The 13,507-nt window shown below is 40.5% G+C and overlaps 1 protein-coding gene across 1 annotated transcript in view; it reads right to left on the bottom strand.

The window, feature by feature from the left end:
• Positions 1–10,385, bottom strand: part of DNAJC10 (DnaJ heat shock protein family (Hsp40) member C10) — a 38,313-nt gene extending 27,928 nt beyond the window's left edge. The window contains exons 1-4 of the mRNA XM_063429797.1: positions 10,119–10,385; positions 4,092–4,413; positions 1,687–1,852; positions 1,227–1,277 (exon numbers count right to left, since the gene is read on the bottom strand). Of these exons, the coding sequence (XP_063285867.1) occupies positions 1,227–1,277; positions 1,687–1,852; positions 4,092–4,292 (418 nt within the window). The 5' untranslated portion in view covers positions 4,293–4,413; positions 10,119–10,385. The remainder of the gene's footprint in view (positions 1–1,226; positions 1,278–1,686; positions 1,853–4,091; positions 4,414–10,118) is intronic.
• Between the last annotated feature and the right edge of the window lie 3,122 nt (positions 10,386–13,507).

Raw genomic sequence — 13,507 nt, 5'->3', positions numbered from 1 at the left:
CTTTCCATACCCGAGAGACCTGTCTGTCGTTTTGGGCCAAAGTTAGTGGAAATCAGCATGATGTCAGCAGAGGGAAACCTTCTGAGCTAGGATTAGGGGTGTGAGGAGGGCAGCATTAGGAGTTGGATGGGTTGGATGAGGTTAAAAGGTGTAAATTTGGGTTATCGTAGACGAAAACAGCAGCAGAATCAATGTTTCCTATGGGGTTTAGCAAGATGCTGGACATCTCATGCAAAGTGTAAGAATGGCCAGCATCGTTTCACAGAGCTAAACTCAGTGAAACAGCAGGAAGCATTTCTAGTGGCTGTCTGCGAGAGAGCCACTAGCAGTCTAACCCTTGCAATGTTAATACTGCAGTTTCTCAAAAAAATGCAATGTTTTCAGCTGTAGGGGACAGGGACAGTGCACCCAGACCACTTCAATGAGATGAAGTGGTCTGGGTGCCTATAACTTCCTTCTAAAAGGAAAAAAAAAAACAAAAAAATAAAAGATACCACTTTCCCTCCCCCATTTTCATATTTAACATAGTGTTATAAATACATATAGGGTGTCAAAATAAATCACTTTCTCCTTTAAAATTCTAAATATGTGTAATAGTGCATATAAATAGAAAGGGTGAAATTGTGTTAGAAGTAACGCATGGCGAATGTGCCAAAAAGATCCTGGTTATAAAAGAGCCTTAGTGTCAGGAATACAAACATGTCTACAGCCCCCTTAGAACGCTAAGAAAAGGTGATTTTACTCACGTTTTACACCCATGATGCTCCCCGCCTCCGTGGCTGAGATCAATTTTAATGATCTCAGTCAATCAACTGCTTTCCCAAAAGGAAAGCACTAGGAGGCTATTCCACACCAGCACCACTCAGTATCTCCACATAGAGATGCATTGAGTCAATGCATCTCTATGGGGAATGTTCAGCGTCTCCATGCAGAAACTGAACGTCAGTGCTGCACAGTGTGCGCACTAACACAGAAAGCACCTCTGGTGGCCGTCTGAGTGACAGCCACTAGAGGTGTTACTTGGCAGTAATGTAATCACTGCCTTTTCTCTGAAAAGCCTGCAGGGACATGCTATATACACCAGGACCACTACATTAAGCTGTAATTGTTCTGGTGACTAGTGTCCCTTTAAGGGGTTACAATTGAGAGAGAGAAAAAAAAAATTTACATAAAGATTACATACATTAAAAAAAAAAAAAAATCTATATATTAAATAAAATATTTACCAAATTCTCCGCTATCCAAAGTTACAATTTCAAGGTCATCGTCATAAATACCTGTTAAAAGAAAGATGGTGTTTAAACTAAATATAAAAAAAAAAACGAAGAGTTTCACATAAGGCGACCACTTTAATTTGCTTTAAGACGTAGTAAAATATACCAATTATACAAAAAAAAGACAGGATTATTAACGAAAGTGTAAACGGTCAGGAATTCAGAGTGATTTTCAAACAGTATATTGCTTTTAACCTAAAATTTTAATTGATGATAAATTTCAATGATCAACCCTGTCTGTATTTTTTGATGTGTAAATCCTGGAAAGTTTATACACCACTTTAGAGGTAAAAAAAAAAAAAAAGCATTTTCAGAATAATAAAAATATTAAATGGCAGAAAATAAATGTGATGTCCTCTTTATGAAGATAAAATAAGAGAAGGAAAAAACAAAAACAAAAAACAACACATACCAAAATCATAGCGATAATAACTCCAGCTTTCATAGTGGCCTCCCTGCTGCTGGTCCTCCAGGCCCTTCTCACCATATTTATCATACTTCTTTCGAAGGTTTTCGTCTTTTAAAACTTCATACGCTCGGTTTATTTTTAAAAATTTATCATGTGCTTCAGGATCATTCTAAAAAAAAAAAAAAAAAAAAAAAAAATATTGGAGGATCCCATTAAAAATGTATATACTATATTTTAAGAGGAAAAATTATTGATAATTTGTAGTTAACTTTTCCACCAGGTTTAAAGAGTTTTAAAAATACATATATATTAAAGATGCCCAGCATCCCTAGTCCATCTCAGCTACTCACAGCTCATCACTGCTGTTCAAGAAACAAAAGCCAAAGATTCCCTGAACCACAGACACTACAAAAAAAACTTTTGTGACTATGGTACTTAGAGTGACTTGCTGAATCAAAATGTAAAAATCTATTTATCAGAAACAGATACAAAAAAAATAATACAAATAAATAAATAAATTATTTAGTTAGAATTCCCATCAGTGTAAATCATGCAAAGTTTGTTGAGGCCAGATATTTTCCTTTTACACGTTTCTGTTTCTTAGGGACCAAAAGCTGGAAACCAGATAAAAAAATCTGGGATGTTTGAAGAGGTGTCCCATGCCAAGAATGGCCTGCAAGATGCAGGTTTCAGAACATTCAAAAGGAAATTAAATCCAGCAAGTGAATCAGTGTGTAAACAATGGCTGGCCAAGGCGCCAGGTTCATAAATTCTCTGGTGCACCATGTATCAGGTGGCAGGCCAGCATGTCTAGAGTCGATGTGCTTAGATGGCTTGGAGAAAAAAGAAAAAAAAAAAAAAAAAAAAAGAAAGACAGTACACCTGTGAATGGAAAAGGTAAACTTGTGTCAGCCGCCAAAATCGAAGAAGAGCAAGGAAGGGGATGTGAAAGAAAATGGCACAAAACGTAAATATAATGATCTGATTCTGAGAAACTTTATATGGTGTTCAGTATTGGAAATTCTTAAAAAACAAACAAAAGAAAAAACAAACAAAGATTTATAAAAAAAAATTCCTATGATGTTCTTTATGTTCATACAAACTGGGCATTATTTTCCTAAGATTTCCAGCACCAGTTCTTGTGGCAACTAGCTGACTGCAGGTAATTTACCCTTGCTGCAAATGCCAGTATAATACTATTTCTCACTGTATGTAACAGCCTCTAGCAACTACATTGATTGAAACTACCACTAATATTAATGTTGCCTTAGGCAAATAAACCTCAGCGATCACCCCCACTGACACTGCACATTTAAGCAATCACCCCCACTGACACTGCACATTTAAGCAATCACCCCCACTGACACTGCACATTTAAGCAATCACCCCCACTGACACTGCACATTTAAGCAATCACCCCCACTGACACTGCACATTTAAGCAATCACCCCCACTGACACTGCACATTTAAGCAATCACCCCCACTGACACTGCACATTTAAGCAATCACCCCCACTGACACTGCACATTTAAGCAATCACCCCCACTGACACTGCACATTTAAGCAATCACCCCCACTGACACTGCACATTTAAGCAATCACCCCCACTGACACTGCACATTTAAGCAATCACCCCCACTGACACTGCACATTTAAGCAATCACAACCACTGACACTGCACATTTAAGCAATCACAACCACTGACACTGCACACAAACACACTTCAGCGATCACCCCCACTGACACTGTACACAAATACAATTCAGCGATCACAACCACTGACACTGCACACAAACACACTTCAGCGATCACCCCCACCAACACTGTACACAAATACAATTCAGCGATCACCCCCACTAACACTGTACACAAATACAATTCAGCGATCACAACCACTGACACTGCACACAAATACACTTCTGCATTCATTTCTACTCTCATTAAACAGAGATGCACCCCAGCATTAGCAAAGTACCCAAGATTATAAACCCTTTATAAGAGTTCATATAGATGTGTGGTGGGTTTGCAAAACAGCGGTATGAAGCATCACACAGCAACACTATCACATCCCCAAAATGATGTGAGACAAGACGCTAATAATTAAAAAGGATCACTTTTAGAATGCTGCATATAGTTCTGTGGCTGTCCTTAAAAAACAGGCTACTTGCTATTCACAACTTTAAGACAAATGCACTAAATCAGGCACGGTAAGTTACAGTGGAGTAAAAAAAAAAAAAATATATGATATGCATAAAATTTAAAAGCCAACAATTAAAAAAAAAAAAAAAAAAAAAAATTACTTTTAATATATAAAATATAGAAATATTTCTACCGCACTGCCAGAATGCTGCGTTGCATATTCAATATGTGCACAAACAAACATGATACATAAACAGCCGTCACTTACCTGATTTTTGTCAGGATGTAATTTCAGTGCAAGTTTTTTAAAAGCCTGTCTGATTTCCCTACTGCTGGCTTCTTTTGACACGCCAAGTAAATTATAGTAGTCCTGGTCAGAGCAAACCAGTATGGCCAGAGTTATTAAAATGAAACACAAAATAGTTTTTTTAAATAAACCACTTCTGGAAACCATGGCGTTGCTCTCCATGATTAGCTTGAATAAAAGGCCGGTGAACTAAATAAAAGAAATGCTTTGGCAATCTTCAGGTGAATAGCTTAGTTCATCTTTCTGCTGTCTCTCACACCATGTATAGCCCGTTTAGGTAAATCTGTAAATAAAGAAAAGTAAATTAATTATTTAAATTCTAGAGTAAATGAACACTATAGTGTTAAGAATACAAACTTATATCCTTAAAGGGACACTATAGTCACCAGAACAAGTTTATCTTAATGAAGCAGTTTTGGTGTATAGATCATGCCCCTGCAGTCTCACTGCTCAATCCTCTGCCATTTAGGAGTAAAATCCTTTTGTTTATGTTAGTGCAGCCCTAGTCACACCGCCCCTGACTGTGACTGACACAGCCTGCATGAAAACAAAATGGTTTCATTTTCAATCAGATGAAACTTACTTTAAAACAATGCATCTACTGCTCTCTAAATTGAACTTTAATTGCATACAAGAGGCTTCTGTAGGATCTGGCACGCTATCAACAGTGCAGGAGGTAAGAAAATCTAAATTAAACAGAATTTGCAATAAAGTGTAAACATTAGATGACTCTTAAAATGGGAAGGCTGTGTAAGTCACATGCCAGGAGGTGTTATTCCATTTTGATAAAACCCTTGAGGTGAAACGCGTTAATGGATTTTATTGTATACTTTTAATAATAAATTACGTTTGGCTTTATCTCTGTGCCATTCATATTTTTATTATATATATTTTTATCACTCCAATTTTATATTATCCTTTCCTGGCATTTTATATATCCTAAGGTGGGGATTATACCACCCACGCCATATCTCAAGTGCAGTGTCATCTGCACTGTATACTGTGAGTATATTTATTTTGTTTTGTATATACCACATCTTATCTTCAGAGAGCACTATCTGTTATATATTTTTCTCCCTTCTCCTGAGAATTGGACAGCACCAGTGGATCAGAATTTCCTGATATCCTACTAGCAGGGATTATACTGCAGAACGCCCATTCCACCTGAGCTGGTTATAGCTCATATAAATGTGAGTTTATTACATCTTTTATTCTTCATTTTCCACGTACCCCACAATCTGCACCATTGGTCCTTTTCCCTTTTATATTTTACATATCACGGGAGGATCCAAAGCATCATAAGAAGAGAGAACACCAGCGCAACATAGACATTTATCCTCCTTTTTATATTGACTTTTATATATATTTATATATATCCTATTTATATTTTTATTGGGACTTATTTTATTGTATCTCTTGGCGCAGCCTTTTCTCCCCTTTTTTCCTGTACATCCTTATCCCAGAGGGTTAGAGGGTGACCCTCTGTAAGGTTGCTGCCTCCTTTGTATATTATTAGCGCTAACCTACTCTACACTTTTTCATGCCAGGAGGTGTGCCTAGGGCTGTATTAAAAAATATATAAAAAAAATAAAAGCATTTTAACTCCTAAGTGGCAGAGAATTGAGCAGTAAAACTGCAAGGGCATGATCTACACACCAAAGCGGTTTCATTAAGCTCAAGTTGTTCTGGTGACTATATTGTCCCTTTAATGCTATTGTGCCCCATTTCTAGTTATATACAGTCCTCCTCCCCTCCCCCCGAAATAAAAGTTAGAGCAATCGTACAGTCCAATACTTGTACCATTGCTCAAATAAAATTTAGAGCAATGGTACAGTCCAAGACCAATACTTGTCATAGAGGAGCATTGGGGACCTAATGCACATGCGCTCTGAGTGCCACACGTCCATCCAATGCTTCCCATTGAATCCAACTGTTTCCTATGACCTCTAGCGGCTCTGAGGAAGACAGCCACGTGTGGTAGATTTAACTCTGAAATGTAAACATTGCAGTATTTAAACATTTAATATTCCAGGGTTAAGATTACAAGATCACTGCACCCATACTACTTCATTGAGATTAAGTATTTGGGGATAGTTTGGCGTCCCTTAATACAGTGCTCCCCAACCTTTTTATCGCCGCGGACCGGTAAACGTTTGATAATTTTTCCGTGGCCCGCTTGTTTTGATTTAATAAGACAAAAAAAAAACCAAACAGTCACATATATTAAAAAAAACACGCAGACACATACATAGTCAGAAAATCACAAACACAGTCACATAAAGACATAGACTCAAAATTGTGTGTATGTGTGTGTGAGCGGTGCAGTGTGTATGTGAGGGTGGCAGTGTGTGTGAGAGTTGCAGTGTGTGTGGGGGGCAGTGTTTGTGGGGCAGTGTGTGTAGTGTGTGTATGGGGGAAATGTTTGTGGGGCAGTGTGTGCAGTGTGTGTATGGGGGCAATGTTTGTGGGGCAGTGTGTGTATGGGGGCAGTGTTTGTGGGGCAGTGTTTGTGGGGCAGTGTGTGTAGTGTGTGTATGGGGCAGTGTGTGTAGTGTGTGTATGGGGCAGTGTGTGTATGGGGCAGTGTGTGTATGGGGCAGTGTGTGTATGGGGCAGTGTGTGTATGGGGCAGTGTGTGTATGGGGCAGTGTGTGTATGGGGCAGTGTGTGTATGGGGCAGTGTGTGTATGGGGCAGTGTGTGTATGGGGCAGTGTGTGTATGGGGCAGTGTGTGTATGGGGCAGTGTGTGTATGGGGCAGTGTGTGTATGGGGCAGTGTGTGTATGGGGCAGTGTGTGTATGGGGCAGTGTGTGTATGGGGCAGTGTGTGTATGGGGCAGTGTGTGTATGGGGCAATGTGTGTAGTGTGTTTATGGGGCAGTGTTTGTGGGGCAATGTGTGTAGTGTGTATGGGGCAGTGTTTGTGGGGCAATGTGTGTAGTGTTTGTGGGGCAGTGGGTGTAGTGTGTGCATAGGGGCAGTGTTTGTGGGGCAGTGTGTGTAGTGTGTGCATGGGGGCAGTGTTTGTGGGGCAGTGTGTGCATGGGGGCAGTGTTTGTGGGGCAATGTGTGTAGTGTGTGTATGGGGCAGTGTTTGTAGTGTGTATGGGGCAGTGTTTGTGGGGCAGTGTGTGTAGTGTGTTTATGGGGCAATGTGTGTAGTGTGTGTGTGGGGGCAGTGTGTGTAGTGTGTTTATGGGGCAGTGTGTGTATGGGGGGTAAGGAGGCTTTTTTAAAATTTATTTAATTAAAATTAAGATATTCATGTCCCCCCTCCCTTCTTACCTTTACTGGGAGGAGGGGGGACATTTCTTAGTCCCTGGTGGTCCGGTGGGGATTCCCTGGTGGTCCGGTGGTGGTGAGGTGAACTCTAGCCCAGTTACAGGGCTAGAGTTCACTCTCGCGAGATTTGGAGCGTTGCCGTGGTTACCGCGGCAACGCTCCAAATCTCGCGAGAGGAGGACCCGGAGGAGCTGCAGGTAAGAGCTTCCGGGTCCTCTCTCACTCCCCTGCCGGCTGTCAGCACAGTGCCTGCAGACTGGGGAGGGAGATCTCTGATCTCCCCTCCGGTCCGCAGGCACATTGCAGGGCTGGCACTTGGGCAATGCCAGCCCTGCATTAGCCGGCAGGCTCGCACACCCCACACCCCTGGGCGGCCCGGTACCGTTTGATCCACGGACCGGTACCGGTCGGCGGCCCGGGGGTTGGGGAACACTGCCTTAATATACATAAACGCACACAAAGTGCATTAGACAAAGAACATGGAAGTGACATAAAATTCAATATTGCAATATTTTACCACAGTTAGTTTACAGGAAAAGGTTAGCTTGATAAAATCTAGCTAAAAAGAAATGCAATTGAATGTTTGTATGTAATTATATATATTTTTATAACCATTACTAAACACATGTATTGTGTTAAACTACGTTACACCAATATTGGAGAAATGAGAGGGCCACCTTAAAAACATGGTGTCTAATTTGGAAACCAGACAATTTTTTAGCATACAAGTCTACCCCTATTGTAAGTGGGTTCTACAGCAATGAATCTTTATCCCAAGCTTCTCGTTAACCCACCTACGCAGAATGAATTGCCAGAAAGGCCTGATGTAAACAAAAACACCACGGTTAAAAGGCAACTCAATGTCTAATTTACACACTCCTACTCAGAATGCCTAGCCACAGAGTATACACTGCATTCTAATGAATTCTATGGGAAAGCAAAGTCTGTGAACTTGTCTGGTATGTGCAATTCTGCTGGACAAGGCTCTACAAATCTTTTCTACAGGTTTAAGCAACAACCATAAAACGCGAGTAGCTATGATCACCTGGATTATGAGGTAATAAAATAATTAATAAAGCAGCTTTTTTGTCTGAAACGTGTGTAGCATGACTGGCCAGTGCCTTGGGTGTTCTACAAATTGCAGTAATGGCACATCTGTTCCCTGCCCAAATAATACTGTGTGTATCTGATCCAATCTGGAAAATGTGCTATGGAAAGGTTTATTACAAGAGAGTTAAAATCAGAGATCAGTTAACAAAACTAGACAAACCGGAAACTCTGGATTTTAAATAAATCTATGTGTTATCAATGCAGCTTTAAGTTCCAGGCCTTTGCCTGGAGTAAGTAAAATGTGTATTCAACTGCACAGCGTACACTGGGCTTACAAAATCCAAAACACAATGTGATGCAGGTGGCTAATAAATTCTGAAAAATATATAAGCACTAATGTAAGAAAAAAAAAATAGCGATAATAATGGCTGGATGACAACTCTTTTAATACCAAAGTAGACCGAGCTGCCTGCTTTTATAAACTTTGAAAGTGACAGTTTCTCATCCCCATAAATATTCTATTAAAGAACGAATGTGAGGAGTGCAGTGCAGGCAAGTCTAATACTGTGGGAATTTTGGCAGCAGTATTGGTATATGATGCTCAATAAATGTGACGAGACACATTGTGGGCATACAGCTGAATATATATATATATATATATATATATATATATATATATATATATATACACATACATATACACAGTATCTCAATATCACGTTCCAGCAATCGAAGTTAAGGCACCTATAGTTGCCAAAGTACAGATCCAGACCAGTAATATATGCAACACGAAGAAGTGCACTCACTGGTCTCTTTTCATATAAATTCAGAGATCAAGGTTTCAGTCCAACAAACTGGACTTTCATCAGGAGTTAAGTTAAACTCATTCATTAGGCAACTGAGATGCCAAGGCCATATTAGAATGTCAAACAAGTATAACGGGTATTACTAAAAAACAGTGGGAAAACATAATGACAATCCCTCCAAACACTATGTTTGAATGTAGCAGGTTTGTAGAACTCTCCCTCATATAAATTCAGTGGACACCCATAAATATGAATGGATTCCTGCAGCAAAATAAATAAATAAAGTCTGCCTTATATTGAAATATATGAATATTTTGTATCAGCGACCAGCAAGGCAACAGATCTACAAGCAAAGATGATTTCCCACTTAGGACCATCTTCAGTTATAATTTCAAAGAATCTGATGATTTAGGTTTTCATACAATGCTTTAAAGTCTTATACCTTCAAAAACGTATTCCTTGGGTATACATTTGGACAGGACAGTGTATAGAGATGCCAACTACACTGATGTAACTATTTAAAATCATTAAATTATCTGTATACAATACCAACCAGCCCCCTAGTTTAAACAACTAGCTAATACAGACATAATGCATTTTATTGTTAATAGAGTACACACACAGATTTCACTCTAAAAGCAAGGTTTATATACATTTTGTAAACAAACAGGACAGCTACAGTGGGTGTTTTATGTGACAAACGGTATTCACCAAGGAGCCACCACAGGAATGCAACTAGTTTCCAGTGAATTGATGATGACAGTGTCCCTGGAGGACCGCACTGCACATCCCGTCCAGTGTTCATACAGTCACTGTATACAGAAGCAGAAAGACTGGGAAAATCTCTTACCTGCACATAGTGATCACCAACCGGCATAGCAGCGTGTGATAAACCGGAAGTGCACAGAACGCAGCAGGATGACGACTAGGGCGGCGATGCGGAGGACATTCCTACTTCTGGCTGGCTATGCCAGTCCGCGCAAAGGATTCTGGGGGAGTGGGCGTTACTCGCTGTCTTGGCGCTGAAGGATAGGCTGCAGCTGGTTGCTGAGAGATGGGAGAGGACCGCAGCGTTCTAGAACGTGCAAGATACAATGTAAACGCGTTTCGAACGCCCGAGTATTAGTCTATTGGCCAAACTTCGAATCTCAGTGAGCTGCAACATGCGGGCTGTGTAGCCAGAGCCTGGTTGTCTGGGGCTTGGAGTTTGGAGTCCTGCTTTCAATTCATTATAGCTCACAGTTTAGGGAATAAATCTCTCCGTGTAAAAAAGGGGAAGTCCAAACATGGGTCAAGATAAAAGTTTCTCCTCTTTGTAAAAAATACAAATGGAAGCAGTAAATATGTAAAATAAAATAACCTTTACCTGGCATGAAAGAAATGTGTGTATTGTTTATATACAGTAGGCTAAAAATGAAATGAGGTGGGGTAAAAAGGAAAGTGTGTGTATTAAAATGGGGTGGGGTAAAAAAAGAAATTGGGTGTACTAAAATGGGGTGGGATTAAAAAAAAAGAAAATAAATTGGGTGTACTAAAATGGGGTGGGATTAAAAGAAAAGAAATGGGGTGTATTAAAATGGGGTGCCGTAAAAAAAAAGATATAGGGTGTACTAGATTGAGGTGGGGGTTAAAAAAGAAATGGGGTGTATTAGAATGGGGTGGGCTTGATATGTATTTCACCATTAAGTATTGCGATGATTTAATAATAGGACAACCTAAGAAACAAGGAAGGTTGCAAAACTCTAGTTGGGGCTATTTAATCTTCAATAAAGGTTGTCCCTTTAGATTATGATGTTTTACATTCTGTGATTCAGCTCTTTGCTGACTGAGCATCATGAGCCAGGCAGTTCACAACACTTTCTGTGCCATCAGCCATCACTGTTTGTAAGAATACATTGTGCTGACCCTCCTTGGTCAAACAATGCTCAGTATTTCTTCCTGCAGGTCGGCTTGTTACAGTGACTGTGGCTGACGTGGCCTGCAGGATGCTTTCACTAAATCCGGGAGGTGGGGAGTCTGTTCGTTTAACAAGTGATTTTGTTTTAGAGCTGTGATCAGTAGACCGTGATAATGTGAGGCTTCCCGAAATGTTTTCAGACATTTTCTGAAACATTGCCTTGCTTCCCTAAACAAGAAAAATAATATAAATAAAGCAATATACTGGATGAGAGATTTATTTATTTATTTATTAGGGGTGTATAAACTTAAAAACAAATTGTAGTCAATTTAAAATCTCCTTCCAAATGTAGGCAACAATAGCTGCTGATTTAGAAAAAAAAAACATTCTCCATCACCGCTTTAGAGGTTCTGCAATAAACCACAAACTATAGTAAATTGAGACACAAAATACTGTATATTCCTCAGTGACAGTATGGCTATTTTTTTTCTAAAACGTGGCATTCATTTCTTAATTTACTAATCTATTTGGTTTCAATTCAGTAAAATTCAATGATTATTCATGAAACATCAAATATTGGTGAACAGTAAACCAAATGATAAAATCTGCGTAAAAAGTTCTGTTTAAAAAAAAAATAAAATAAAAAAATAAAATTGAAAAATCTCCCGTGCAGCAATTGTCACGAGTAGTAGTTTAGTTAAAATTTTTCCAAATCATTATTCAATTCACTGCAGTTTAATGTCGAGCGAATAAACCCCTATTCAATTGCCAAGAAGATTGATGTTTGCTTTATTTTAATCATGCTTCAACTGTTGTTATTGTTTTTGTTAATCACATAAAGCATACTTTATAGAGTAAATATTACAATAAGAAGATTCTCTCTCTCTCTCTCTCTCTCTCTCTCTCTCTCTCTCTCTCTCTCTCTCTCTCTCTGCAAATATATTATTAAAGGGACACTCCAGGCACCCAGACCACTTCTGCCCATTGGAGTGGTCTGGGTGCCAACTCCCATCACCCGTAATCCTGCAAGTGTAATTAAACTATGCTGGATGCAAGTGTTTTAATCTACGCCAGTGGTGTATCCTGGTTTTGTGCTGCCCTAGGCAGGACAAAACTCAGGCGCCCCCCCTCCCCCTGCGCCACCCCCACCCAACCTTTCCCCCCGCCCCGCATTCTAAATACACACACACATTCACTGACAGATACGCATACACTAGCTAACAGAAACACACACTCGCTAACAGAAACACACACACACTAACAGACACACTCACACTCAGTAACAGACAAACACACTCACTAACAGACACACACTAACAGACACACACTCACTCACTAGCAGACACAAACTAGCAGACACACACACTCACTAACATACACACACACTCACAGGCAAACACACACTAACAGACACACACACACTAACAGACACACACACTAACAGACACACACACTAACAGACACAGACACACACACTAACAGACACACACACACACACACTAACAGACACAAACACTAACAGACACACACACTGACACACACACTAACAGACACACACACACTGACACACACACACACTAACAGACACACACTGACACACACACACACACACACACACACTAACAGACACAAACACTAACAGACACACACACTGACACACACACTAACAGACACAGACACACACTAACAGACACACACACTAACAGACACAGACACACACTCACCCACCCACCCACATTAACACATTTTTAAAAAAAAAAATTTTAACACATTTTTTTAAAATTTATTTTTAACACATTTTTTTGTAATTTATTTTGAACACATTTTTTAAAAAAAAATTTGTAACACATTTTTTTTAAATTTCTTTTTAACACATTTTTTTTTAATTTAACACCCCCCCCTCCCCCCCAGCCTCCTTACCTTTGGGAATGCTGGGGAGGGGGGGGTGTCTCTTCCTCCCTGGTGGTCCAGTGGCTGCTGGGCGATCAGGCGGCACTGCCTGGCGGGCGGGCGGCCGGTGAGGGAGCACTTCCCCATAGCTGTCTGCTCAGCTCCCTCGCGCGCCTCAGCCTGCGGCTGGCGAGGGAGCTGAGCAGGCAGCTCAGGGGAAGTGCTCCCTCGCCGGCCGGCCGGCCGCCCGCCAGGCAGTGCCGCCTGATCGCCCAGCAGCCCGCCGGCATGTCAGTTAGCCGCAAGGCTAACAAGACATTTGCCTTGGGCATTTGGGGGCGGCTTTTTTTGCCGCCCCCTGGAAAAAGCCGCCCAAGGCAAATGCCTTGTTTGCCTCGCGGCTAATACGCCCCTGATCTACGCCGGATGTACTCATGCTGTGCACGAAGACC

This window comes from Pelobates fuscus, chromosome 8 (assembly GCF_036172605.1).
Source record: "Pelobates fuscus isolate aPelFus1 chromosome 8, aPelFus1.pri, whole genome shotgun sequence".
Lineage (NCBI taxonomy): Eukaryota > Metazoa > Chordata > Amphibia > Anura > Pelobatidae > Pelobates > Pelobates fuscus.
Note: the sequence above shows the minus strand (reverse complement) of the source record. Positions and strands in the feature narration are given on the sequence as shown.